The 26,966-nt window shown below is 39.7% G+C and overlaps 1 protein-coding gene across 2 annotated transcripts in view; it reads right to left on the bottom strand.

The window, feature by feature from the left end:
- Positions 1–14,776, bottom strand: part of stac (C2 and C2B_Munc13-like domain-containing protein staccato) — a 184,364-nt gene extending 169,588 nt beyond the window's left edge. Inside the window, exon 1 of one of the 2 annotated variants that reach the window (XM_015168274.3) lies at positions 14,573–14,744. In XM_015168274.3, the coding sequence (XP_015023760.1) occupies positions 14,573–14,655 (83 nt within the window). In that variant the 5' untranslated portion in view covers positions 14,656–14,744. Of the gene's footprint in view, positions 1–14,572 lie in introns of both variants that reach the window. The other variant, XM_070210808.1, reaches the window with a different exon arrangement.
- Between the last annotated feature and the right edge of the window lie 12,190 nt (positions 14,777–26,966).

Below are 26,966 nucleotides of genomic sequence, written 5' to 3' on the forward strand. Positions count from 1 at the left end.
GAAAACAACGAATTAAAATAGCAACACAGAAAACAGTAAAATCGCAATTGCAATGCTGTTGATAGAATCAAAGAAAATGAACACAAATGTGTATTTTTGTGTACATGTGTACAGAAACTCCTGCAATTTGCGCTAGATACCCAAAAGTCGAGGCCAGCATAAACATGTTTTATTTAATAACTTACGTGTTTCTTAACGCATCTTAATAAAACTTTTGGCATCTTATTGTACTATAGAATATTTGTGTGTTATTAATATTCAATTGTATTTAAATTGTGGCTTATATTGGTGGGCAGCATAAATTGGTTTATTAACTTAACATATAGATATGAGGTAGTAGCGGGTAGGTGGCGATAGGTATAAAATGAAAGATACTTGATATACATATAATATTCTAGAAGCAACGTTTCACTCTTGGTGACTCTAGCTCTAATTATATACCGAATTTGCTTAAAAAAACAGGATTTGAATAGCGATATTTATCGATCGCTCGGAAACGGAGTAAGTTATCGATTATCGGAAACGATCCACGCAGGCACTAGGAGGACCATATCTTAAATTTCAGGTCTCTAACTCTTATAGATTCTGAGATCCTTGCGTTCATACGTACGGACAGACAGACGGACGTGGCTAGTTCGAATCGGATATTGATGCTGATATATAATATATATAATTTATGGGGTCAGAGACTCTTCCTTCTGCCTGTTACAAACATTTACAAAAATACATAATACTCTCTTACTCATTTTTAAAAGGTGCTGGGTATGCAAATAAGTGGTTTAGCGAATGTAAGGTAAAGCATAAGATATTTGCGTATATCCTACCCATGGTAAGTCAAAGAATGCCTGACAGAAGAATATCGACAACGCAGTGGCTACATCTAATGGATCTTCGTATAGCCAATCCTAATTATTTTATTCCACAAGGTGTCCACATTCGCTCGGGTGCGCTATTTATGATGAGCTGATGTTAGGTGAAGCATACCGAGGACCAACAAGTTTACCTTTAGCACAAAATACGCATTTGGGCTAAATTGTGTCTGGAAAGAACTATGAACGCGAGTCATTAGGGCCATCGCACACTTATGATGCAAATGATGAGCTCGACAATGTTTTACGCAAGTTTTGGGAACTAGAGCAATTAGACAATGAGTCTCCAGATCGCTTACCGGAGGAGAGGTGGTTCAAGACCTCTTTGTCAATACTCATCGTAGCCTATCTTGGAGAAAATATTTTGTATATAAATTAGTGCATTAATGTATGCAACTTTGGGTTTGCCGGTTGCATGTATAGATGCATATAAAATATGAGTTAACTAACGGGAGACTTTAAGGGACGATACGTCGCGCTTTTATTGTTTCCTAACTTAGACTAAAAAATACAATCTTTATCAATCTAAGCAATGCCTGCAGAGCCGCCGTCGCTGCCCCAGAGCCGCCGTTGCTGCTGTAGAACCGCTGCCGCCGCTCTCGCAAAAGTGCAGCGTTAGCGCCTCGTGTGCGGTGTCGGATGACCGTCGCGGCCGCTGACATAGTTGCGACATATCCGTCGCCACATGACTCTGGTCATTGGCTTCCCCAGAACGCTGGGTCAGCACATACCAATAGTCAGTGGTTAACTACTCCCCCTCTCGAGGATCGACCGTCCTCGGTCGCATTTAAGTTTTCCAATATCTTCGAGATCTTCCGGGAGTTTCGACGCTTGATTGTCAGCCTATGGAGCCAGTAGACTCCAGCCCCCACAGCACAGGCCAACAGCATTATGCCGAAGGAAATCGCCAATGTATTTCCGACTGCAATACTGTCTCTGACCTCTTTGATGTAGTTAAGGTTGTTTTCACTCAGGCGGTGAATGTAGGGAAGGCTGAGTATCGAGTCATGGCCGCTGATGTTAAGCAACGGTGATGCCGCTACCACCGGGAACCGATTTTGCACGCTCTTGCGATTGAAGTATCGCGTACCATTTACGGTGGCATAGGACGAGAAGGTTACGAGGTTTGTCCCATCTATCTTCATCGCACTGCAATCGTCGTAGGTGAGTATTGCGCTACGATCGTTAATGACGATGATGCCGTCGTCCACTATGGTGACAGGGGCAAGATGACTCGGCTGCGTTTGGCAATGGGCTGTACGCCCTGCATGGAGGCCTTGTGCGCAACTGATGCTCTTGGAACGCTTGCAGAATGTGGCAGTCGCAGTTTGTGAGCAATTGGCTACGGCCAACATCTGTCCGTCGCAATCGGCCACAAGATTGTCGTGGAGTTGGAGCACAGAACCGTTGTGGGCGACTGGGAAAATTGTTATATTCCTGCATTGCTTACTTATTATAGGGAATCCGATTATCAAACTTATTACATTATCCTTACGCTCTACCTTAATATTAGATACTTTCAATATGTCAGTGATAAGAGTCCCTGTGATTTGGTCAGTGAGAATATTCATAAGATCAGAATGATCTATTATTGTTGGGTTTATTACGTTAATTTTTTCTAGGGTTAAAGTAAGCATAAGGTTCCCTATTTCTGTTATTATCATTCTATTGCGTGTGCTTAAGGTTTCAAAGAGGTGGCGAGTGTCGGCCTGCTTTTCTTTTGAGGACTTAATAATTCTGTTAACGGTGTCGGTCAGTTGATTGATCTTTTCCTGCATCCTGGTATTTATAGAAATTTGTTTGTTGCTTGCAGTGACCAGCTGCATCTGAGTCAGTTCTGTTTTCCTGAAGTCGTTTGCGTCCGGGGTGCCCGCTACAACCTTAAGGGCTGTTCCCAAGAAGTCAAGGCTTCTTACCTTGCGATGGTGCACATCGAGAGCGGACAACATGTCCATTGTCAATTTCCAGCAATTTCCTCATATGGGATTGTGGAAACATTCCCGTCAGCTTCATGGTCTCCTCAGTCATTGTCCTATAGTCCGTGAGATTGGTAGTGTGACGTAAGTATTTGTAACTGTCCCAAAGTAGAATGTCCCCGTCCATAATCGGTATGTAGTCCGCGTGCGAGTAGTCCGTCACCCGAGCCGTTGTCATGGACATGATTGAAAGTATGGTGAACGTAATCATAAAATGTTGAAACTACTGTTATCGGAATGGTAATGAAAAAAAGTGTGCTTTCAATTCAACGGAGGTTGTCCTTGTGGACCACCCTCCCCCCAATGAGGACCGTTGTCCCCAAGTCCGCTTCAACCTTTTTTTCAATGCACAAAGGCGATAGCTTGTTGCCTAGTCTGCGGTTCGTCTTTACCAGGACCTTTTCTCCTACCTCGAAGACTCTGTTCCGACGCATTTTATTAACCCTAGCGTTCTGCTGGATTTGGGCCCTTTCTATCCTGCCTCTAACCTCGTGGGTGGATTCCGGAAGCGAGTCAAGCAGGATGTCCTTAGGCTTCTTCTCAACCACTGAGTGAATGGAATTGTTATACTTGATAGTGGCTTGCAGGATAAGGTCGACTGTGTCAACTATACCCCTTTGGAGCTTTAAGCACCTAGCTATCTCCAGAAGAGTGCTGTGAAAGCGCTCTACCTGACCGTTGGACGTGCTGTGAAGGGGAGGCGCATTTATCACGCTTACGCCGTAGTTATTCAATAGCAGAGACCTGATAGTCTCTGACTTGAATGCGAGCTCATTGTCGCAATACACTTGCTTAGCCGAAGGGAAAATATTCATTAAGACCAGCAGAGGTGGTCTCGTGTCTTCTATCGTTCGAGATGCGATAGGCTGGACTACCGCAAACTTCGAGAACTTGTCAACACAAGTAAGGAAGAACTTTTTGTCCGTGGAGAAAATGTCAATGTGCAACATTTCTCCAGTCTGTGAGGGAAGTGGCGTCTGGCCGAGTTCCTGATTCTTTGGGTGTCTGTCGTATTTTGCTTTCGTGCAAATTCTACAGTTAAGCACCACTTCATTAGCTAATTAGGTCATTTTACCTGTTTTACATTCTCCTGAACCGCCCTATGGGCTCGGTTGTGTTCCCTAGTGATGATTTCTCTTCTATCACTGACGTCGAACACGTCGGCCACGAAGTTTTTGCAATACCAAAACTTCGTAGTCGGAAAGGCTCTTACCAACTCGTGCTGGAAACTGGCCAAGATTGGGAGAGTACAGTGAAACGCATTAACCACGTTTGGGTTAATGATGGCCTTTATCGTTTCGATGAGGGAGACCGTATCGGTAAAGTTTATCAAATGGTGGGTTTTCTCGCCGAAAAGTATGAAATTTCTTTTTAAAGGAAAGCGAAATTCCTCTAATACAACCTGGTTTCGGAAGCAGTTTAAGGGCTTCTCCGTCGAATCGGTTGTGTAAGACAGGGACAATTCACTGTGAATCGTGGCCGCGTCAGATTCTGGTTCATCGCGGCTACCCTGCAGGGCGTTCACGTTCTGGCGCGACAGCGCGTCCGCTACATGATTCTCTTTACCAGGCTTATAGAAAAGCTTAGCCCCTGTTTCATCAATGCGCGCTTTCCAGCGCTTTATTTTTGCATTGGGATTGCTCTCGGATACCGAGAACGTGAGAGGTTGGTGATCAGTGAAGATATTTATGTCCCTAACCCCGTAAAGGAACTGCCGTAACTTACCCAATGCCCAGACGATGGCAAGCAACTCCCGCTCGTTGGTAGCGAAGTTTGCTTCCCTATTTTTTAAGGACCGGGATATCATAGTAATGGGGCGACCATTTTGCGACAAGACAGCACCTATGCCATAGGCTGAAGCGTCTGTGGTCAAGTCAAATGGTTTTTTATAGTCCGGGTACATCAGTATGACGTCTTCCTACGCTTATCTGTTCCTAAGCTTCTGGAACGCGTTGCGTTGAGCATCGTTGAATTGTATAGGGACCTTTATAGACCTGTACTTGCTAATGGATCCGTTTTCCCCTTTCAGGATGTCGGAGATTGGTTTCGCTATTGCTGCAAAATCAGCGGTAATAGCTTGCCAGCCCCAAAAAGGATCTTACTTCAAACACCGTGGTCGGCTCAGCATATTCCCGAATGGCCTTTACCTTTTCTGGATCTGACTTTGCACCGTCTTTAGTCACTATGAAGCCGAGGTACTCGACGCTTTCTTTAAAAAACTGTGACTTCTCGTGCGCCACGCGCATGTTCGCATTTAAAAGGCTCCCTAATACCCAGTCGACATGTCTGACATGGTCCGACTCGTTTTCCGAAAAGACGATGACGTCATCTACATAAACATAGCAAGATTTTCCAATCTGCTCCCGCAGGACGTCATCTATGGTTCTCTGAAAAATGCGAAAAGGCCGTCTTCTCACGATCCTGCTCCGCCAGCGTAATCTGGTGATAACCTGACTTTAGGTCGAGCGTCGTGAAGTACTTGGCTTTACCCAGATTAGACAGTATCATTGTGATACTTGGCATTGGATATTTGTCGGCAACCGTCTTGAGGTTGAGCTTCCTAAAGTCTATTACGAGACGTTTATTTCTATTGCCTACCTCGTCTGTGCCTTTCTTATCGACCACCCACAGTGGATTGTTGTAGGGCGATTTCGACTTTCTAATTATACCGTTTTTTAGTAGTTCGTTGACTTCTGAAACGACAAAATCCTCTACACCCCTAGGGTAGGGATATAGCTTTGAGTAGACCACATTTTCGTCGGTCGTACGGATCGTGGCCACAACAGCCGTGTTATAAGGCAGTGCCTCGTTGGAGTCCGCAAAAGCCTTGTTGTTTCGATGAAGTACTCGCAGGAAATGTGCCTTCACCGCAGGTGGTGCCTTTACTTCCTTATTTTTCGTGTGATTAACGCTCACACATTTGTGGTACTGCAACGCTTCCGAAGTCGCACCAAATATTAACATACCTTTTTTTAGGCATAAAACCGCTCCCGTCTGCTTTAGCAGGTCCAGCCCTATGATTCCATCAAAAGTGGATAAAGAATCTAGTAGGAAAAAATATGTGTCGCACCCAAGCATGGATAACTTGCATTTTTCGGCGATGTTGTTGGACCCATGAATGGAGTGGACAACGAAAGGGGACTCGACCGGGACGACGCCTTTAAGGCGTTTGTGCGGTCTGATGTAATTTTTTGACGCATCCGTGTCAATTAAAAATCTCATATCTACCCCCGCTATTCTCCGTCGAATGAACGGTAGAATGGACCTTCCCCTACAAAATTAGCGCTATCGCTATCATAATCAGGGCTATGTTCGTCTTGTTGTTCGTCTGACGCCTCTTGTGCCGCGTCGGTGTTCCCTGCGCTCTCGGCCTCGCTCGCCTGGACGTGGTCTACCCTTTGCCTCCTTTGGCCTGTCGCGCGTTCCGATCCGGCGGAGCGTTTATTTCCCTGACGTTGGCTGGCGTTAAACGAGCCCTGGGAATTCGTAAAGTTTGTGGGTTGGCTAAACCTGGAAGAAGAAGGGTCGACTTCCATGGGAATTGGGGCATCGGCCCCAGCTCTATTCTGGGCTTTGTCTGTGGATAGGCCGTTCTGCTTCTTGAAATGAGGATTCTTGCCCTGGCCACCCTGAGAGAATTGCTTTTTTTCTTGCTGTTGTTGTTGCTGGCGCCCTTGTGGGCGCTGCTCTGGACGAGATCGCTCTTCCTGCCCCCTAGCAAAACTTGTCGCGAAGGCATATCTCTCGTGATTAGCCTCGACCTCCTGGGCTAGCGCTAGTGCCTTCGGTAGATCCGAGGGGTGAGCCGAAAACAACACATCGGTTAGACTGCGTTTTAATCCAGAGATAAATACGCGAAGTGCGTCACCCCTGAATTTTTCACACATTCCCGCTGCCAAATTGCTGTCATATGACATATGGGCTTTATTTGTGAGTAACGTGAGTTTCTTTTCAACCTCATCGTAGTACTGTAGAATGAACATGCCGCCCTGCCTAAGCGTACCCATTTCCTGTTCAATTACATGGATGGCCTATCCATCACTTACTATCTTATCACTATAAGTGAAGTCCATCCTCGCTATGATGGTCAAAGTTTAACGGCGTGTTAAACGAGGCGAGAACCGCGTCTGCCGGGCCTCTCACTTTACTCCTAATGATTGCGGTGGCTTGGTAGTGACGTGAACTACCGTCGTATTTTTTGAAAATTTTATAGGCGGCATGCGCGGCCTGCCTCCAGGACACGTAAGTGTCTTGAGTCCCATGGAACTCGGTAAGACATTTTACCACGTCGAGCGGCTCATTACATTCCACCCCGTCTATGATTTCAACTTCCCTGTAAACCTTTACTTCCGGGACTGAAGGTTGTGTGGTTCTTAGCTTATCCGATACCTGCACAATTTGTTGTTGAAGCTCTTGCCTTAGCGTAGCTTCCCTATTCGCGCATTCTTGCGCCTGCGCTGTGAGTGCACGCAACTGCTCTGGGTCCATAACTGAGTCTGTTTCTGTATTATGTTCAGTTGGGGTGACACAACCTGATACCTGCAATGTTCCAAATCCCCCTATTAACCTCGCCAAAATACTGTCGTCGCTATCGTAGTGTTCATGCGCGTCTACGTCGGAGTCACAGTCGCTCATTCGAATTTAAACCTCTGTATGAAACCGAACAACACATAAAAGGTTAAGCTAATGAGACTTTTATTTTCCTTTTTTTTTTTTTTAAGAAAAAATAATTCTCATAAATTTTTTCCTCAATCAGAAATAGACACTCCTTTTCTTACTTTAACATAATTAATTTGTGCGTATTCGAAGAAAAAAAAATTGTTCTTGAAATTTTCTATTCTCACTTCTCAAATCACTTACATGATTCTATTGTTGTGTATTTGTGTATTTTGATGAATTCCACCGCTGCTGTCACAACTGGAGTTTTGAAACCGTTTTATCGCGTTTTTTTTTGTATTGGGTTTTTTTGGTTGGGCGCCAATTAGTGCATTAATGTCTGCAACTTTGGGTTTGCCGGTTGCATGTATAGATGCATATAAAAAATGAGTTAACTAACGGGAGACTATAAGGGACGATACGTCGCGCTTTTATTGTTTCCTAACTTAGACTTAAAAATACAATCTTTATCAATCTAAGCAATGCCTGCAGAGCCGCCGTCGATGCCCCAGAGCCGCCGTTGCTGCTGTAGAACCGCTGCCGCCGCTCTCGCAAAAGTGCAGCGTTAGCGCCTCGTGTGCGGTGTCGGATGACCGTCGCGGCCGGTGACATAGTTGCGACATATCCGTCGCCACATGACTCTGGTCATTGGTTTCCCCAGAACGCTGGGTCAGCACATACCAATAGTCAGTGGTTAACTTATATATCTGCATTGTCCCATTTGGGTCAAACTACAGAGATTGGTTTCATTTCAACATCATTAACTACAAAGGTTCGAATTGTGTTCGACGGCTCGAGCAAGACAAGCGATGGGATCATTGAATGATATTTTAGCAATTGGGCCAATTATGTTTGGAACTAGTTCAACACCCTATTTATCTGGCGCCCTTGTGGGCGCTGCTCTGGACGAGATCGCTCTTCCTGCCCCCTGGCAAAACTTGTCGCGAAGGCATATCTCTCGTGATTAGCCTCGACCTCCTGGGCTAGCGCTAGTGCCTTCGGTAGATCCGAGGGGTGAGCCGAAAACAACACGTCGGTTAGACTGCGTTTTAATCCAGAGATAAATACGCGAAGTGCGTCACCCCTGAATTTTTCACACATTCCCGCTGCCAGATTGCTGTCATATGACATATGGGCTTTATTTGTGAGTAACGTGAGTTTCTTTTCAACCTCATCGTAGTACTGTAGAATGGACATGCCGCCCTGCCTAAGCGTACCCATTTCCTGTTCAATTACATGGATAGGCCGCTTATCACTATAAGTGAAGTCCATCCTCGCTATGATGGCCTCAAAGTTTAACGGCGTGTTAAACGAGGCGAGAACCGCGTCTGCCGGGCCTCTCACTTTACTCCTAATGATTGCGGTGGCTTGGTAGTGACGTGAACTACCGTCGTATTTTTTGAAAATTTTATAGGCGGCATGCGCGGCCTGCCTCCAGGACACGTAAGTGTCTTGAGTCCCATGGAACTCGGTAAGACATTTTACCACGTCGTGCGGCTCATTACATTCCACCCCGTCTATGATTTCAACTTCCCTGTAAACCTTTACTTCCGGGACTGAAGGTTGTGTGTTTCTTAGCTTATCCGATACCTGCGCAATTTGTTGTTGAAGCTCTTGCCTTAGCGTAGCTTCCCTATTCGCGAATTCTTGCGCCTGCGCTGTGAGTGCGCTCCGTACTGCGGCCTCAATTATCGCACGCAACTGCTCTGGGTCCATAACTGAGTCTCTTTCTGTATTATGTTCAGTTGGGGTGACACAACCTGATACCTGCAATGTTCCAAATCCCCCTATTAACCTCGCTAAAATACTGTCGTCGCTATCGTAGTGTTCATGCGCGTCTACGTCGGAGTCACAGTCGCTCATTCGAATTTAAACCTCTGTATGAAACCGAACAACACATAAAAGGTTAAGCTAATGGGATTTTTATTTTTCTTTTTTTTTTTTTTAAGAAAAAATAATTCTCATAAATTTTTTCCTCAATCAGAAATAGACACTCCTTTTCTTACTTTAACATAATTAATTTGTGCGTATTCGAAGAAAAAAAAATTGTTCTTGAAATTTTCTATTCTCACTTCTCAAATCACTTACATGATTCTATTGTTGTGTATTTGTGTATTTTGATGAATTCCACCGCTGCTGTCACAACTGGAGTTTTGAAACCGTTTTATCGCGTTTTTTTTGTATTGGGTTTTTTTGGTTGGGCGCCAATTAGTGCATTAATGTCTGCAACTTTGGGTTTGCCGGTTGCATGTATAGATGCATATAAAAAATGAGTTAACTAACGGGAGACTTTAAGGGACGATACGTCGCGCTTTTATTGTTTCCTAACTTAGACTTAAAAATACAATCTTTATCAATCTAAGCAATGCCTGCAGAGCCGCCGTCGATGCCCCAGAGCCGCCGTTGCTGCTGTAGAACCGCTGCCGCCGCTCTCGCAAAAGTGCAGCGTTAGCGCCTCGTGTGCGGTGTCGGATGACCGTCGCGGCCGGTGACATAGTTGCGACATATCCGTCGCCACATGACTCTGGTCATTGGCTTCCCCAGAACGCTGGGTCAGCACATACCAATAGTCAGTGGTTAACTTATATATCTGCATTGTCCCATTTGGGTCAAACTACAGAGATTGGTTTCATTTCAACATCATTAACTACAAAGGTTCGAATTGTGTTCGACGGCTCGAGCAAGACAAGCGATGGGATCATTGAATGATATTTTAGCAATTGGGCCAATTATGTTTGGAACTAGTTCAACACCCTATTTATCTGGCGCCCTTGTGGGCGCTGCTCTGGACGAGATCGCTCTTCCTGCCCCCTGGCAAAACTTGTCGCGAAGGCATATCTCTCGTGATTAGCCTCGACCTCCTGGGCTAGCGCTAGTGCCTTCGGTAGATCCGAGGGGTGAGCCGAAAACAACACGTCGGTTAGACTGCGTTTTAATCCAGAGATAAATACGCGAAGTGCGTCACCCCTGAATTTTTCACACATTCCCGCTGCCAGATTGCTGTCATATGACATATGGGCTTTATTTGTGAGTAACGTGAGTTTCTTTTCAACCTCATCGTAGTACTGTAGAATGGACATGCCGCCCTGCCTAAGCGTACCCATTTCCTGTTCAATTACATGGATAGGCCGCTTATCACTATAAGTGAAGTCCATCCTCGCTATGATGGCCTCAAAGTTTAACGGCGTGTTAAACGAGGCGAGAACCGCGTCTGCCGGGCCTCTCACTTTACTCCTAATGATTGCGGTGGCTTGGTAGTGACGTGAACTACCGTCGTATTTTTTGAAAATTTTATAGGCGGCATGCGCGGCCTGTCTCCAGGACACGTAAGTGTCTTGAGTCCCATGGAACTCGGTAAGACATTTTACCACGTCGTGCGGCTCATTACATTCCACCCCGTCTATGATTTCAACTTCCCTGTAAACCTTTACTTCCGGGACTGAAGGTTGTGTGTTTCTTAGCTTATCCGATACCTGCGCAATTTGTTGTTGAAGCTCTTGCCTTAGCGTAGCTTCCCTATTCGCGAATTCTTGCGCCTGCGCTGTGAGTGCGCTCCGTACTGCGGCCTCAATTATCGCACGCAACTGCTCTGGGTCCATAACTGAGTCTCTTTCTGTATTATGTTCAGTTGGGGTGACACAACCTGATACCTGCAATGTTCCAAATCCCCCTATTAACCTCGCTAAAATACTGTCGTCGCTATCGTAGTGTTCATGCGCGTCTACGTCGGAGTCACAGTCGCTCATTCGAATTTAAACCTCTGTATGAAACCGAACAACACATAAAAGGTTAAGCTAATGGGATTTTTATTTTTCTTTTTTTTTAAAAAAAAAAAAAAATAATTCTCATAAATTTTTTCCTCAATCAGAAATAGACACTCCTTTTCTTACTTTAACAAAATTAATTTGTGCGTATTCGAAGAAAAAAAAAATTGTTCTTGAAATTTTCTATTCTCACTTCACAAATCACTTACATGATTCTATTGTTGTGTATTTGTGTATTTTGATGAATTCCACCGCTGCTGTCACAACTGGAGTTTTGAAACCGTTTTATCGCGTTTTTTTTGTATTGGGCTTTTTAGGTTGGGCGCCAATTAGTGCATTAATGTCTGCAACTTTGGGTTTGCCGGTTGCATGTATAGATGCATATAAAAAATGAGTTAACTAACGGGAGACTTTAAGGGACGATACGTCGCGCTTTTATTGTTTCCTAACTTAGAGTAAAAAATACAATCTTTATCAATCTAAGCAATGCCTGCAGAGCCGCCGTCGCTGCCCCAGAGCCGCCGTTGCTGCTGTAGAACCGCTGCTGCCGCTCTCGCAAAAGTTCAGCGTTAGCGCCTCGTGTGCGGTGTCGGATGACCGTCGCGGCCGGTGACATAGTTGCGACATATCCGTCGCCACATAACTCTGGTCATTGGTTTCCCCAGAACGCTGGGTCAGCACATACCAATAGTCAGTGGTTAACTTATATATCTGCATTGTCCCATTTGGGTCAAACTACAGAGATTGGTTTCATTTCAACATCATTAACTACAAAGGTTCGAGTTGTGTTCGAAGGCTCGAGCAAGACAAGCGATGGGATTATTGAATGATATTTTAGCAATTGGGCCAATTATGTTTGGAACTAGTTCAACACCCTATTTATCTCTGCGAGTCATGTAACAGTTAGCTGCGGACGAAAAGGAGACATTTCCTGTGGATGTGGTGAAACATCAGAGCGGGCAGTGTTTCAGAGGCGGAAGCTATCCAGAGTCAAGTCACGTTACGAAGTGGCACATTCGAGTTGAGAAAGGATACCTATCAAATTTTGAGAAACGAAGCGATAGTTGCACCTTGATGGCGACGATACAGTTCGCGAATACACTGTAGCCCCGCGGAGGATGAATTTTAATTTCATTTAAATTTTGCACTATCAGCAGGCTTGCCTGCAAAGCAGTCAATTCTGTCAATAGTTGCGTGGTTATTCGATCCTTTGGGATAGCTGAGTTCGACAGTTGTAAACGAGAAAATACTGATGCAGCGTCTATGGAAGGATAAGAATGGCTAGAATGACATATTGCCAGCAGCCGTTAGTAAAAAATGGAAAAAGTTTTGAAAGGAGTTGCCCAAAATTTCTAACATACGCATACAACGATTTATAACATGGGGATTATATAACGCAGCAGCAGAAGTTCACAGCTTTTATAATGCATCATCGCCTGTTAAGCCACAATTAACTATACCCAGAGCAGAATTGTATGTTGCTCTCATGTTGCGAAAATTTATAAGTATTCAAAATAAATTGATTTAAACTTCTACTGTATTATTTTTTGGTCTGACTCAATGATAACCATCAGTTGGATCCGTGGAGGATCGCATAAACAAAATTTTTGAGATCTCGAATTGAAGACAATAGAGCCATGTTCCCCCAAATGATAATCCGACCATCTGAGTCGAGGAATTAGAGTATCTAAGTTGACATCATGTGAACTGTGGTGGTGCAACCGCAGTGGTTAAAAGGGCCGGAAGAAGGATGGTCTTGCAATAACATTGATCAGCAGTCACTCTCACATGTGAGCTTGACTTGCCACAAAATATCGCTCCTTTTTTAATTTGGTATATTTTAATATTTTAAAGATTTTTATTTTTACACAAATTTCATTCAAAATCATTAAAAAGAAGGGCGCGCGTCAGACGCGTGCCAATAATGATATTTTCTTTGCGCCCATGATCTGCCCATTCACAGACATTTGTATGTGTGTGTCTGTGTGTAGAGGTCCAAAATCAGAAATCTTAAAATCTTGTTAAATTTGCATCGGGGACAAGCAGGCAGGCAAGCAACAGGCACACATGCGCATAAATGCTTATATTCATATACAAAGTATGCAAGTATGCGTGAATAGCGAGTCCAAATTTTTTTAAATGCACACATGGCAACGCTTGGGTACCCTTACCAACGATAGCGAGCTAAAATGCAAGAATTTCGCATCGACTTGGCAAACCCTTTCTCTATTTCATATTAGCCGTGCCTTCAAAAGGGTAGAAATGTCTCAGCATTTGAGAAAAATTGAATTTGTGCGCAGTTTTGCTCGTCGGACAAATACACACACACACACACATTGAAACGATCCCTAAACATAGAGAGAGCATTGAGAGCTGAGAGTAAGTGCGAGCGAGATAAAAGTTAACAGCGTTGGCGTTCTATCGCATAAATCATATGGAAGAGAGTGCGCCAAGCACTTTCCTGTAGAGTAAGCGGTTCAAAAATACATCATATGTATATCTTACTCCCTTACTCGCGATTTTGGACCAGATGCCTCCGATACTTTTTGTGACAACGCTGTTTGTATGTGATGTCCAGTCTATATGTTGTTTGGTTAGTGGTTACAGCACCGTTTACAGGAAATCGAAAAATATCGATAGCGAAGTCCTGATATTTAAGTATATCTCGAAGCTTATAAGAGCAACAGACGCAAAATTTAGTGTGAAATATTATTCTTAACTGCCTTTTTAATAAACTATCGGTTTTGATTTTACAAATCCATGTGTAAGCAAATAACAAGGCCCACACAAACATATGTTGTGACTTTTTTCCAATCCGAATTATGTTACGAAGAAAATAACTACAAACTTATATGTATATACTAGTGAACTAATGTACTTATGTTCTTTAAGTACGTAAAATGTGTTCTTGACTCTATTTAGATTTGAAAAAGATAATCGATAATCTGTATGTACATTTGTACTTCTATTTGAACGCAATTTCGTTACTAATGAATATACAGAAGAAACTGGGACTGTATACGTACATACATATGTATATATTTGCGGAGGTATCATCATATAAATGACGATACTAAATGAGTCATTTTTTAGATAAAGCAAGATCATGTGTACACTCATGCGTATGTATTGGCATACATTACGTGTTTCATATTTCAATACACATGAAGTGTATTGTTTTACTTTGTACAATTTCGTAATATTTACATCCATACATAGGTAACGTAAATAGACTATTGTGATTCATCTGTACATGCAAGTACAATAAATGTGAAGTAATTTAATAATGAACATTATGTTTACTTACTGATGTTCGTGTTCTGTAGGAGGGTTCATTTTAATTTCTTGTACTTTATTAAAAAACCCTTTCCACATCTTTTCCTCATCCATATTTAACTTGATTGCAAACGAGATTACGAAAAAAAACTAGCGAGCAGCTCAAAGCGCTGAGACAGTTTCGAAAGAACTGATGAGAAATCTGCGTCACCATATCGCTTCTCTTAAATTTTATGACGCACCATACACATGCATACACACGTACATAGAAGAATAACATTAGTAACGAGTTTAAACTTCTATATCAACAAATTTATTATTAATGCACTCCCTCTTCATAATTTAACCTACTAATAATTTTATGTTTACACATCGCCTTGCATATTAACGTAACATGTATTAGAGTTTCCTTAGAATAGTGAGATTTAAGATTAACATCGGAAGTATCGCAAGCCAAGTTCGCAAAAATTATGATGTGTTGAACGAGTCGTAGACTATTATGTTTTTTACCCGACAAGTTCGTTTTCAATGCATTGTAGGTAAATATCGTTTATGAAATAGGGTTCAGTGTGTATGGGAAAAAAATATTCCACCTTTTGACTTATTCACTAAGATTTGCCATAGTAGAATGATGGACTAGGAGAATCTTGCCTCAAGCTCACGGCCGCAAAACTTGGTGGAGTAAACGCTGAAATTAGGCGTCTTTTTGGTGGCGTCTTCTGGTGGATTTTAGAACGTAAGCTGTATGCTACTTCGAAAACAATCTCGTATTGCGCGGGCACTACGTGAATAAACGTTCTCAGGTTGACGCGTTGATACATACGGACAGTCACGGGGTCGATTATACCCGTCTTAGCCATTTTCAATGGTTTCAGAATATAACAAGTTAGAGGTTCTAGTCGGGAGCTCCCGACTAGGGGATACCCTGAACCCTTTTCTTCCAACATCAAATGCATATATGTATATATACTTTTTTAGAAACTATATGTCAAGTTTGATGACTCTAGCTCTTATTATTTACCAAAATTGCCCAAAAAACAGGATATCGATATCGATTTTTATCGATTGATTGGAAATGGAGTAAGTTATCGATTATCGGAAATAAACTCGATCTGCGCAGGCACAAGGAGCACCTACATCTAAAATTTCAAATCTTTAGCTCTTATAGGTTCTCAGATCCTTGCGTTCATACATACGGGCGGACGGACGGACAGACAGACGAACATGGCTAGATCGACTCGGGTATTGGAGTCGGAGATGCTTCCTCCTGCCTGTTATATACATTTGGATTTTGCAGAAATACAATATACCCTCATACCCATTTTTAATGGGTTCAGGGTATAAAAACCCTTTCCCATCCAAAAACTGATTATTTGACCGGTTTCGTTGTTTGCATTTTGCTGTTATGTGCAGAGCATCGAATTACACGTATTTACCGACATTAATTAATATAAAAAGTTCACATAAATATTTTACGCCCTGAAAAGAATGTTAGAGTGTGGTAGAATACTTTTTGTAAAAGGAAAAGAAATTACATTGTATAACGAAACCTTGGCACGCCGAAAATCTAATCTAAATCAGACCCGAATCTTGATATCTTGATCAACAAAAATGATTTTTAATCATAAACCTAGCTTTTGACCGATCGTTCTTATGGCATGTAAGTATATAAGAATAAGATTTTGCAAAAATGAATATATCTTGAATGACAAAAAACTTTTTCCTTACAACAACTTAACTTTCGACCAATCGTTCCTATGGCAGCTATATGAGATCTTAATGGGATTTGCATGTTTATGGAGAGCATACTAAAACTAATAAACTAATAAGTTTGGTCAAGATATCTTAATTAACAAATTTTTGTTCATACAACAACTTAATTTTCGACCGATAGTTCCTATGTTCTATGTATTCTGCAAAGTTTCATTAAGATAACTTTAAAACTGAGAGACTAGTTCGCATAGAAACAGACAGATCGACATGGCTATATCGACTCGGCTGCGGATAAAGTTCAAAAATATATGGGATCGGAGATGTCTCCTTTTATGCGTTACACATTTCACGACGCGATCTCGAGACAGCTAGATACTCAGCTTTATCAAAACCAGAAAAGTTATTAATACATGAATTTAATTTTCGACGGATCTTTTCCATGGCAGCAACATTTATAATACCTACTGGTCCTCCAACAGAAAAGCGGATATCAGCTAAGCTTAGTGTCGATAGCTCTAAAACTGAACTTGCATAGAATCCGACGGAAACGTACACTTTATTCCTAATTTTGTTGTCTCTAGCTAGTTAATTATCCAAAACAAACTAGTTAATTATCCAATAAGATTAAAGATTTGGTCGCCTCTTACGAATGGGTGTTCAAGCCTTTGTAATGCCAATTTTGAGACTAACGAGTTTATCATGGGGATGTTACTGCAAGATTCCATTTAGGATACAGTAAGTAATCTTCAAACCTACGAAAAAGTGGTTGACATTCTACCATTATTATTTTTTCCATGAGTGCTTGCCTGCGTTTTATTATGTCCAGTTGCTAAATATATTAAATGATTATAATTATAAAATATAATAAATATAAGGAATTATTAATTATTAAGGGAAATCACAACAAAAAAACAAACAAGAGCATGCATATTGCTCTACCTTGTCATTTTGCGTCTGTGAAATCTAGAAATTTTCCTAGTTTTTTTGCTCCTCATCAACTCGTAGGGACGAGCATTGATCTTTAAAGTTGGGCTTACTACTTACTACGGTATTCAAATATGCCACATTTGTGATGTACAGCGGGCCGAAACAAAGTTAGGGAAAGCGCCCCTCAGGGACACTGCATGCACAGTATCTTTTCGCTATTAAATTGAATGCGTGTAAGTCCTACTTAATGACGGGCGAGGGGCATCACAATCCTTTGCTGGTCTCTGGGAACAGCACCTGGTTGACACGCAACTCTACGCCATGTCAAGACTTTTCCTACATTGGGATTTTTAAAACACAGTAGAAGCTACTCTCCAGTTTTTTTCCAGACTAGCGCGCATGGCTACATCGACTCGGCTACTTATGATGATTAAGAGTATATATATTTACTTTATGACATGGAATCAGACAACCGTCTTGCTATACCCTTATTATCCTTTTTCAATGGGTTCAGGGTGAACCTGTATGGGCCGTGTAACAGTTTCGCGCTGCAAAACTGTCCTTCATTCGTGCTCTGTGCAGGGCATTTCCAACCTCATCAACGATCAAGGATCAAAAATTAGAAACAGTTTAGACTTTCGACTCCCACCTAGTCCCACCTAAAAAACCAAAAGACGACTTTTCCCAATATAGAGGCGGTAACCAAAGAAAAAAATAATAGTGTAAAACACTGAGCTTGAAAAATATTTTTATGGCATATAAATCTCTATATATAAAACTATTTGCCCTAACTGATTGGTGATCATCGCACAGCACTAACCGTAAGAGCTATGAAGCTGAAATTTTCAAATTGGTTATCTTATGTGGTGAAAGTGCACACGATTTCGGGGAATGCTAAAGCTAAAAATGGAATGTACTCTCAGCTTCGGCTCAATGGGGGCCGTGCAAGCAATTATGTTTGTATGAGTGTGAATATACATACATAGCAGCATATTTTAATGTGTTCTGGTAAAGCCTCTGGCTGGCCAAGAAATACATTTTTTAGCTTTCTAGCGCTGATCATGAACTTTTCCAAATTTGTGCTGACTTATGAATGCATGTTTTGTACTGTGGTTCGCTACGTAGAAAATATGTATTTTTAAGTCGATGCTAATATAAACATATACAATTTCTTTAAATTAAATAAATATTATTTTTATACTCCCATTAAGACTTATTAATTACTTAAAAATAACAAACCAAAAAAAGTAAAAAAAAAAAAAATAAAATAAAATTTATCTTTAATAGCCTCTGTCCACTGAACACATTTCTCACACATTTCTGAAAATGACACATTTTTGCAAAGTGTGTGAATTGCGCCTTGGGCGTTTCCCCTAAGAAAACATAATTCACGCATCTTTCAAAATAGGCTAATTTTTGAAAAATGCGTAAACTCGCCCTGAACATTTCGTGTTTTTTGCGATGATTTATCCAGATTTGTGATGTTGTGAAAAATGGTAAAGTATCGTAAACATCAACAGCTGATATATTAACGAATGCAAGCGACAACTTTATATAAGAAATTTAAATTAGAATAACCTCACAGTTTTTAGAATTTAAACATGGCGAAATGTCGAAAAGAGTACCTAAAGTGGAGCCCTTACGGCGAGAGCGCAATTTTCGAGGTTTGGAAGAAAAACTTTACGGCGCCTATGCAAATTAAAGCAACTTATGTAAATTATGCAATCAGATTTTTATTTAAAGAAACGGTAGTTTTTCCACTCACATGTCACCGACAACCGATGGAGCACCTATATGTAAAACTTGAAAATGTGACAATTCTTAAGCCAGTGGAGAAAGGCTATAATAAGATAAGTAACGCCCTACAACAAGATGCTACAACAAATTAATTTTTAAAAATTGAAAACGCAAACGAAATCAGTATTATTGCTTTCTCACACTCCAAAGAGCGAAAACTCTAAAAATGGAATTTACTTTCAGCTTCCGCTCTGTGAGAGTTGTATAGGCAATTGTGTTTGTATGTAAGTGAATATACATAACAGCATATCTAAATATGTTGTTATTCTCTGCTCTGGGTTTTGCTGGCAAAGAAATATATCTCGCTTGTTTCCTACTGCAGACTTTTCTAGTCGATGTAAACGATGATTTATATAATTTCTTTAAATTAAATTATTTATTTTCTTATCCCAATTAGGAAATAAGTATGCAAATCTTTTCATTTTTAATATACATTTTAAATATTTTTTTGGGAGCGTAGTAATAATTTTCCATAATAAATAGCAGTGTTAGGAAAGCCAAATATTTCAATCTCTGAGCCTGCCCATGACGGGTTGGCAGCAGCCAAAAGTCCTATTTGAATATAAATAAAAGTCTATATTTTAAAACACTTATCTATAAGTTTCAATTATTTATTATTCAATATTTACATATATTTAGATACGACGATATGTCAGTACAGTATGTCAGACAGTATCTCAGACGCCACATCGATTTTGTTTCTTCATTAAATGGAAAGATACTTTTTAACTTGTTTTTGATAATTTACAGTTAGCGCTGCTAACTTAAAAAAATTAAATTAAAGAAAAAAGAAAACAATACGAGTAAAAGGATTTAGTCGTGACTTTCCGACTAGGGTATACCCTGAACCCTTTTCTTCCAACATCAAATGCATATATGTATATATACTTTTTTAGAAACTATATGTCAAGTTTGATGACTCTAGCTTTTATTATTTACCAAAATTGCCCAAAAAACAGGATATCGATATCGATTTTTATCGATTGATTGGAAATGGAGTAAGTTATCGATTATCGGAAATAAACTCGATCTGCGCAGGCACAAGGAGCACCTACATCTAAAATTTCAAATCTTTAGCTCTTATAGGTTTTCTGATCCTTGCGTTCATACATACGGGCGGACGGACGGACAGACAGACGAACATGGCTAGATCGACTCGGGTATTGATGCTGATCCAGAATATATATACTTTATGGCGTCGGAGATGCTTCCTCCTGCCTGTTATATACATTTGGATTTTGCAGAAATACAATATACCCTCATACCCATTTTTAATGGGTTCAGGGTATAAAAACCCTTTCCCATCCAAAAACTGATTATTTGACCGGTTTCGTTGTTTGCATTTTGCTGTTATGTGCAGAGCATCGAATTACACGTATTTACCGACATTAATTAATATAAAAAGTTCACATAAATATTTTACGCCCTGAAAAGAATGTTAGAGTGTGGTAGAATACTTTTTGTAAAAGGAAAAGAAATTACATTGTATAACGAAACCTTGGCACGCCGAAAATCTAATCTAAATCAGACCCGAATCTTGATATCTTGATCAACAAAAATGATTTTTAATCATAAACCTAGCTTTTGACCGATCGTTCTTATGGCAGATATATGATATAGTAGTCCGATGTAAGTATATAAGAATAAGATTTTGCAAAAATGAAGGGAGCTTTGTGAATTCTTGAAGTGCCGCGTTTTATTAAAATATCTTGAATGACAAAAAACTTTTTCCTTACAACAACTTAACTTTCGACCAATCGTTCCTATGTTCTATGTATTCTGCAAAGTTTCATTAATATAACTTTAAAACTGAGAGACTAGTTCGCATAGAAACAGACAGATCGACATGGCTATATCGACTCGGCTGCGGATAAAGTTCAAAAATATATGGGATCGGAGATGTCTCCTTTTATGCATTACACATTTCACGACGCGATCTCGAGACAGCTAGATACTCAGCTTTATCAAAACCAGAAAAGTTATTAATACATGAATTTAATTTTCGACGGATCTTTTCCATGGCAGCAACATTTATAATACCAACAGAAAAGCGGATATCAGCTAAGCTTAGTGTCGATAGCTCTAAAACTGAACTTGCATAGAATCCGACGGAAACGTACACTTTATTCCTAATTTTGTTGTCTCTAGCTAGTTAATTATCCAAAACAAACTAGTTAATTATCCAATAAGATTAAAGATTTGGTCGCCTCTTACGAATGGTTGTTCAAGCCTTTGTAATGCCAATTTTGAGACTAACGAGTTTATCATGGGGATGTTACTGCAAGATTCCATTTAGGATACAGTAAGTAATCTTCAAACCTACGAAAAAGTGGTTGACATTCTACCATTATTATTTTTTCCATGAGTGCTTGCCTGCGTTTTATTATGTCCAGTTGCTAAATATATTAAATGATTATAATTATAAAATATAATAAATATAAGGAATTATTAATTATTAAGGGAAATCACAACAAAAAAACAAACAAGAGCATGCATATTGCTCTACCTTGTCATTTTGCGTCTGTGAAATCTAGAAATTTTCCTAGTTTTTTTGCTCCTCATCAACTTGTAAGGACGAGCATTGATCTTTAAAGTTGGGCTTACTACTTACTACGGTATTCAAATATGCCACATTTGTGATGTACAGCGGGCCGAAACAAAGTTAGGGAAAGCGCCCCTCAGGGACACTGCATGCACAGTATCTTTTCGCTATTAAATTGAATGCGTGTAAGTCCTACTTAATGACGGGCGAGGGCCATCACAATCCTTTGCTGGTCTCTGGGAACAGCACCTGGTTGACACGCAACTCTACGCCATGTCAAGACTTTTCCTACATTGGGATTTTTAAAACACAGTAGAAGCTACTCTCCAGTTTTTTTCCAGACTAGCGCGCATGGCTACATCGACTCGGCTACTTATGATGATTAAGAGTATATATATTTACGTTATGACATGGAATCAGACAACCGTCTTGCTATACCCTTATTATCCTTTTTCAATGGGTTCAGGGTGAACCTGTATGGGCCGTGTAACAGTTTCGCGCTGCAAAACTGTCCTTCATTCGTGCTCTGTGCAGGGCATTTCCAACAATTAGAAACAGTTTAGACTTTCGACTCCCACCTAGTCCCACCTAAAAAACCAAAAGACGACTTTTCCGAATATAGAGGCGGTAACCAAAGAAAAAAATAATAGTGTAAAACACTGAGCTTGAAAAATATTTTTATGGCATATAAATCTCTATATATGAAACTATTTGCCCTAACTGATTGGTGATCATCGCACAGCACTAACCGTAAGAGCTATGAAGCTGAAATTTTCAAATTGGTTATCTTATGTGGTGAAAGTGCACACGATTTCGGGGAATGCTAAAGCTAAAAATGGAATGTACTCTCAGCTTCGGCTCAATGGGGGCCGTGCAAGCAATTATGTTTGTATGCGTGTGAATATACATACATAGCAGCATATTTTAATGTGTTCTGGTAAAGCCTCTGGCTGGCCAAGAAATACATTTTTTTAGCTTTCTAGCGCTGATCATGAACTATTCCAAATTTGTGCTGACTTATGAATGCATGTTTTGTACTGCGGTTCGCTACGTAGAAAATATGTATTTTTAAGTCGATGCTAATATAAACATATACAATTTCTTTAAATTAAATAAATATTATTTTTATACTCCCATTAAGACTTATTAATTACTTGAAAATAACAAACCAAAAAAAGTAAAAAAAAAAAAAAAAATAAAATTTATCTTTAATAGCCTCTGTCCACTGAACACATTTCTCACACATTTCTGAAAATGACACATTTTTGCAAAGTGTGTGAATTGCGCCTTGGGCGTTTCCCCTAAGAAAACATAATTCACGCATCTTTCAAAATAGGCTAATTTTTGAAAAATGCGTAAACTCGCCCTAAACATTTCATGTTTTTTGCGATGATTTATCCAGATTTGTATCGATGTTGTGAAAAATGGTAAAGTATCGTAAACATCAACAGCTGATATATTAACGAATGCAAGCGACAACTTTATATAAGAAATTTAAATTAGAATAACCTCACAGTTTTTAGAATTTAAACATGGCGAAATGTCGAAAAGAGTACCTAAAGTGGAGCCCTTACGGCGAGAGCGCAATTTTCGAGGTTTGGAAGAAAAACTTTACGGCGCCTATGCAAATTAAAGCAACTTATGTAAATTATGCAATCAGATTTTTATTTAAAGAAACGGTAGTTTTTCCACTAACATGTCACCGACAACCGATGGAGCACCTATATGTAAAACTTGAAAATGTGACAATTCTTAAGCCAGTGGAGAAAGGCTATAATAAGATAAGTAACGCCCTACAACAAGATGCTACAACAAATTAATTTTTAAAAATTGAAAACGCAAACGAAATCAGTATTATTGCTTTCTCACACTCCAAAGAGCGAAAACTCCAAAAATGGAATTTACTTTCAGCTTCCGCTCTGTGAGAGTTGTATAGGCAATTGTGTTTGTATGTAAGTGAATATACATAACAGCATATCTAAATATGTTGTTATTCTCTGCTCTGGGTTTTGCTGGCAAAGAAATATATCTCGCTTGTTTCCTACTGCAGACTTTACTAGTCGATGTAAACGATGATTTATATAATTTCTTTAAATTAAATTATTTATTTTCTTATCCCAATTAGGAAATAAGTATGCAAATCTTTTCATTTTTAATATACATTTTAAATATTTTTTTGGGAGCGTAGTAATAATTTTCCATAATAAATAGCAGTGTTAGGAAAGCCAAATATTTCAATCTCTGAGCCTGCCCATGACGGGTTGGCAGCAGCCAAAAGTCCTATTTGAATATAAATAAAAGTCTATATTTTAAAACACTTATCTATAAGTTTCAATTATTTATTATTCAATATTTACATATATTTAGATACGACGATATGTCAGTACAGTATGTCAGACAGTATCTCAGACGCCACATCGATTTTGTTTCTTCATTAAATGGAAAGATACTTTTTAACTTGTTTTTGATAATTTACAGTTAGCGCTGCTAACTTAAAAAAATTAAATTAAAGAAAAAAGAAAACAATACGAGTAAAAGGATTTAGTCGTGACTTTCCGACTAGGGTATACCCTGAACCCTTTTCTTCCAACATCAAATGCATATATGTATATATACTTTTTTAGAAACTATATGTCAAGTTTGATGACTCTAGCTTTTATTATTTACCAAAATTGCCCAAAAAACAGGATATCGATATCGATTTTTATCGATTGATTGGAAATGGAGTAAGTTATCGATTATCGGAAATAAACTCGATCTGCGCAGGCACAAGGAGCACCTACATCTAAAATTTCAAATCTTTAGCTCTTATAGGTTTTCTGATCCTTGCGTTCATACATACGGGCGGACGGACGGACAGACAGACGAACATGGCTAGATCGACTCGGGTATTGATGCTGATCCAGAATATATATACTTTATGGCGTCGGAGATGCTTCCTCCTGCCTGTTATATACATTTGGATTTTGCAGAAATACAATATACCCTCATACCCATTTTTAATGGGTTCAGGGTATAAAAACCCTTTCCCATCCAAAAACTGATTATTTGACCGGTTTCGTTGTTTGCATTTTGCTGTTATGTGCAGAGCATCGAATTACACGTATTTACCGACATTAATTAATATAAAAAGTTCACATAAATATTTTACGCCCTGAAAAGAATGTTAGAGTGTGGTAGAATACTTTTTGTAAAAGGAAAAGAAATTACATTGTATAACGAAACCTTGGCACGCCGAAAATCTAATCTAAATCAGACCCGAATCTTGATATCTTGATCAACAAAAATGATTTTTAATCATAAACCTAGCTTTTGACCGATCGTTCTTATGGCAGATATATGATATAGTAGTCCGATGTAAGTATATAAGAATAAGATTTTGCAAAAATGAAGGGAGCTTTGTGAATTCTTGAAGTGCCGCGTTTTATTAAAATATCTTGAATGACAAAAAACTTTTTCCTTACAACAACTTAACTTTCGACCAATCGTTCCTATGTTCTATGTATTCTGCAAAGTTTCATTAATATAACTTTAAAACTGAGAGACTAGTTCGCATAGAAACAGACAGATCGACATGGCTATATCGACTCGGCTGCGGATAAAGTTCAAAAATATATGGGATCGGAGATGTCTCCTTTTATGCGTTACACATTTCACGACGCGATCTCGAGACAGCTAGATACTCAGCTTTATCAAAACCAGAAAAGTTATTAATACATGAATTTAATTTTCGACGGATCTTTTCCATGGCAGCAACATTTATAATACCAACAGAAAAGCGGATATCAGCTAAGCTTAGTGTCGATAGCTCTAAAACTGAACTTGCATAGAATCCGACGGAAACGTACACTTTATTCCTAATTTTGTTGTCTCTAGCTAGTTAATTATCCAAAACAAACTAGTTAATTATCCAATAAGATTAAAGATTTGGTCGCCTCTTACGAATGGGTGTTCAAGCCTTTGTAATGCCAATTTTGAGACTAACGAGTTTATCATGGGGATGTTACTGCAAGATGCCATTTAGGATACAGTAAGTAATCTTCAAACCTACGAAAAAGTGGTTGACATTCTACCATTATTATTTTTCCATGAGTGCTTGCCTGCGTTTTATTATGTCCAGTTGCTAAATATATTAAATGATTATAATTATAAAATATAATAAATATAAGGAATTATTAATTATTAAGGGAAATCACAACAAAAAAACAAACAAGAGCATGCATATTGCTCTACCTTGTCATTTTGCGTCTGTGAAATCTAGAAATTTTCCTAGTTTTTTTGCTCCTCATCAACTTGTAAGGACGAGCATTGATCTTTAAAGTTGGGCTTACTACTTACTACGGTATTCAAATATGCCACATTTGTGATGTACAGCGGGCCGAAACAAAGTTAGGGAAAGCGCCCCTCAGGGACACTGCATGCACAGTATCTTTTCGCTATTAAATTGAATGCGTGTAAGTCCTACTTAATGACGGGCGAGGGCCATCACAATCCTTTGCTGGTCTCTGGGAACAGCACCTGGTTGACACGCAACTCTACGCCATGTCAAGACTTTTCCTACATTGGGATTTTTAAAACACAGTAGAAGCTACTCTCCAGTTTTTTTCCAGACTAGCGCGCATGGCTACATCGACTCGGCTACTTATGATGATTAAGAGTATATATATTTACTTTATGACATGGAATCAGACAACCGTCTTGCTATACCCTTATTATCCTTTTTCAATGGGTTCAGGGTGAACCTGTATGGGCCGTGTAACAGTTTCGCGCTGCAAAACTGTCCTTCATTCGTGCTCTGTGCAGGGCATTTCCAACAATTAGAAACAGTTTAGACTTTCGACTCCCACCTAGTCCCACCTAAAAAACCAAAAGACGACTTTTCCGAATATAGAGGCGGTAACCAAAGAAAAAAATAATAGTGTAAAACACTGAGCTTGAAAAATATTTTTATGGCATATAAATCTCTATATATGAAACTATTTGCCCTAACTGATTGGTGATCATCGCACAGCACTAACCGTAAGAGCTATGAAGCTGAAATTTTCAAATTGGTTATCTTATGTGGTGAAAGTGCACACGATTTCGGGGAATGCTAAAGCTAAAAATGGAATGTACTCTCAGCTTCGGCTCAATGGGGGCCGTGCAAGCAATTATGTTTGTATGCGTGTGAATATACATACATAGCAGCATATTTTAATGTGTTCTGGTAAAGCCTCTGGCTGGCCAAGAAATACATTTTTTTAGCTTTCTAGCGCTGATCATGAACTATTCCAAATTTGTGCTGACTTATGAATCCATGTTTTGTACTGTGGTTCGCTACGTACAAAAAATATGTATTTTTAAGTCGATGCTAATATAAACGTATACAATTTCTTTAAATTAAATAAATATTATTTTTATACTCCCATTAAGACTTATTAATTACTTAAAAATAACAATCAAAAAA

This window comes from Drosophila virilis, unplaced genomic scaffold, assembly GCF_030788295.1.
Source record: "Drosophila virilis strain 15010-1051.87 unplaced genomic scaffold, Dvir_AGI_RSII-ME tig00001170, whole genome shotgun sequence".
NCBI classification, from domain to species: domain Eukaryota; kingdom Metazoa; phylum Arthropoda; class Insecta; order Diptera; family Drosophilidae; genus Drosophila; species Drosophila virilis.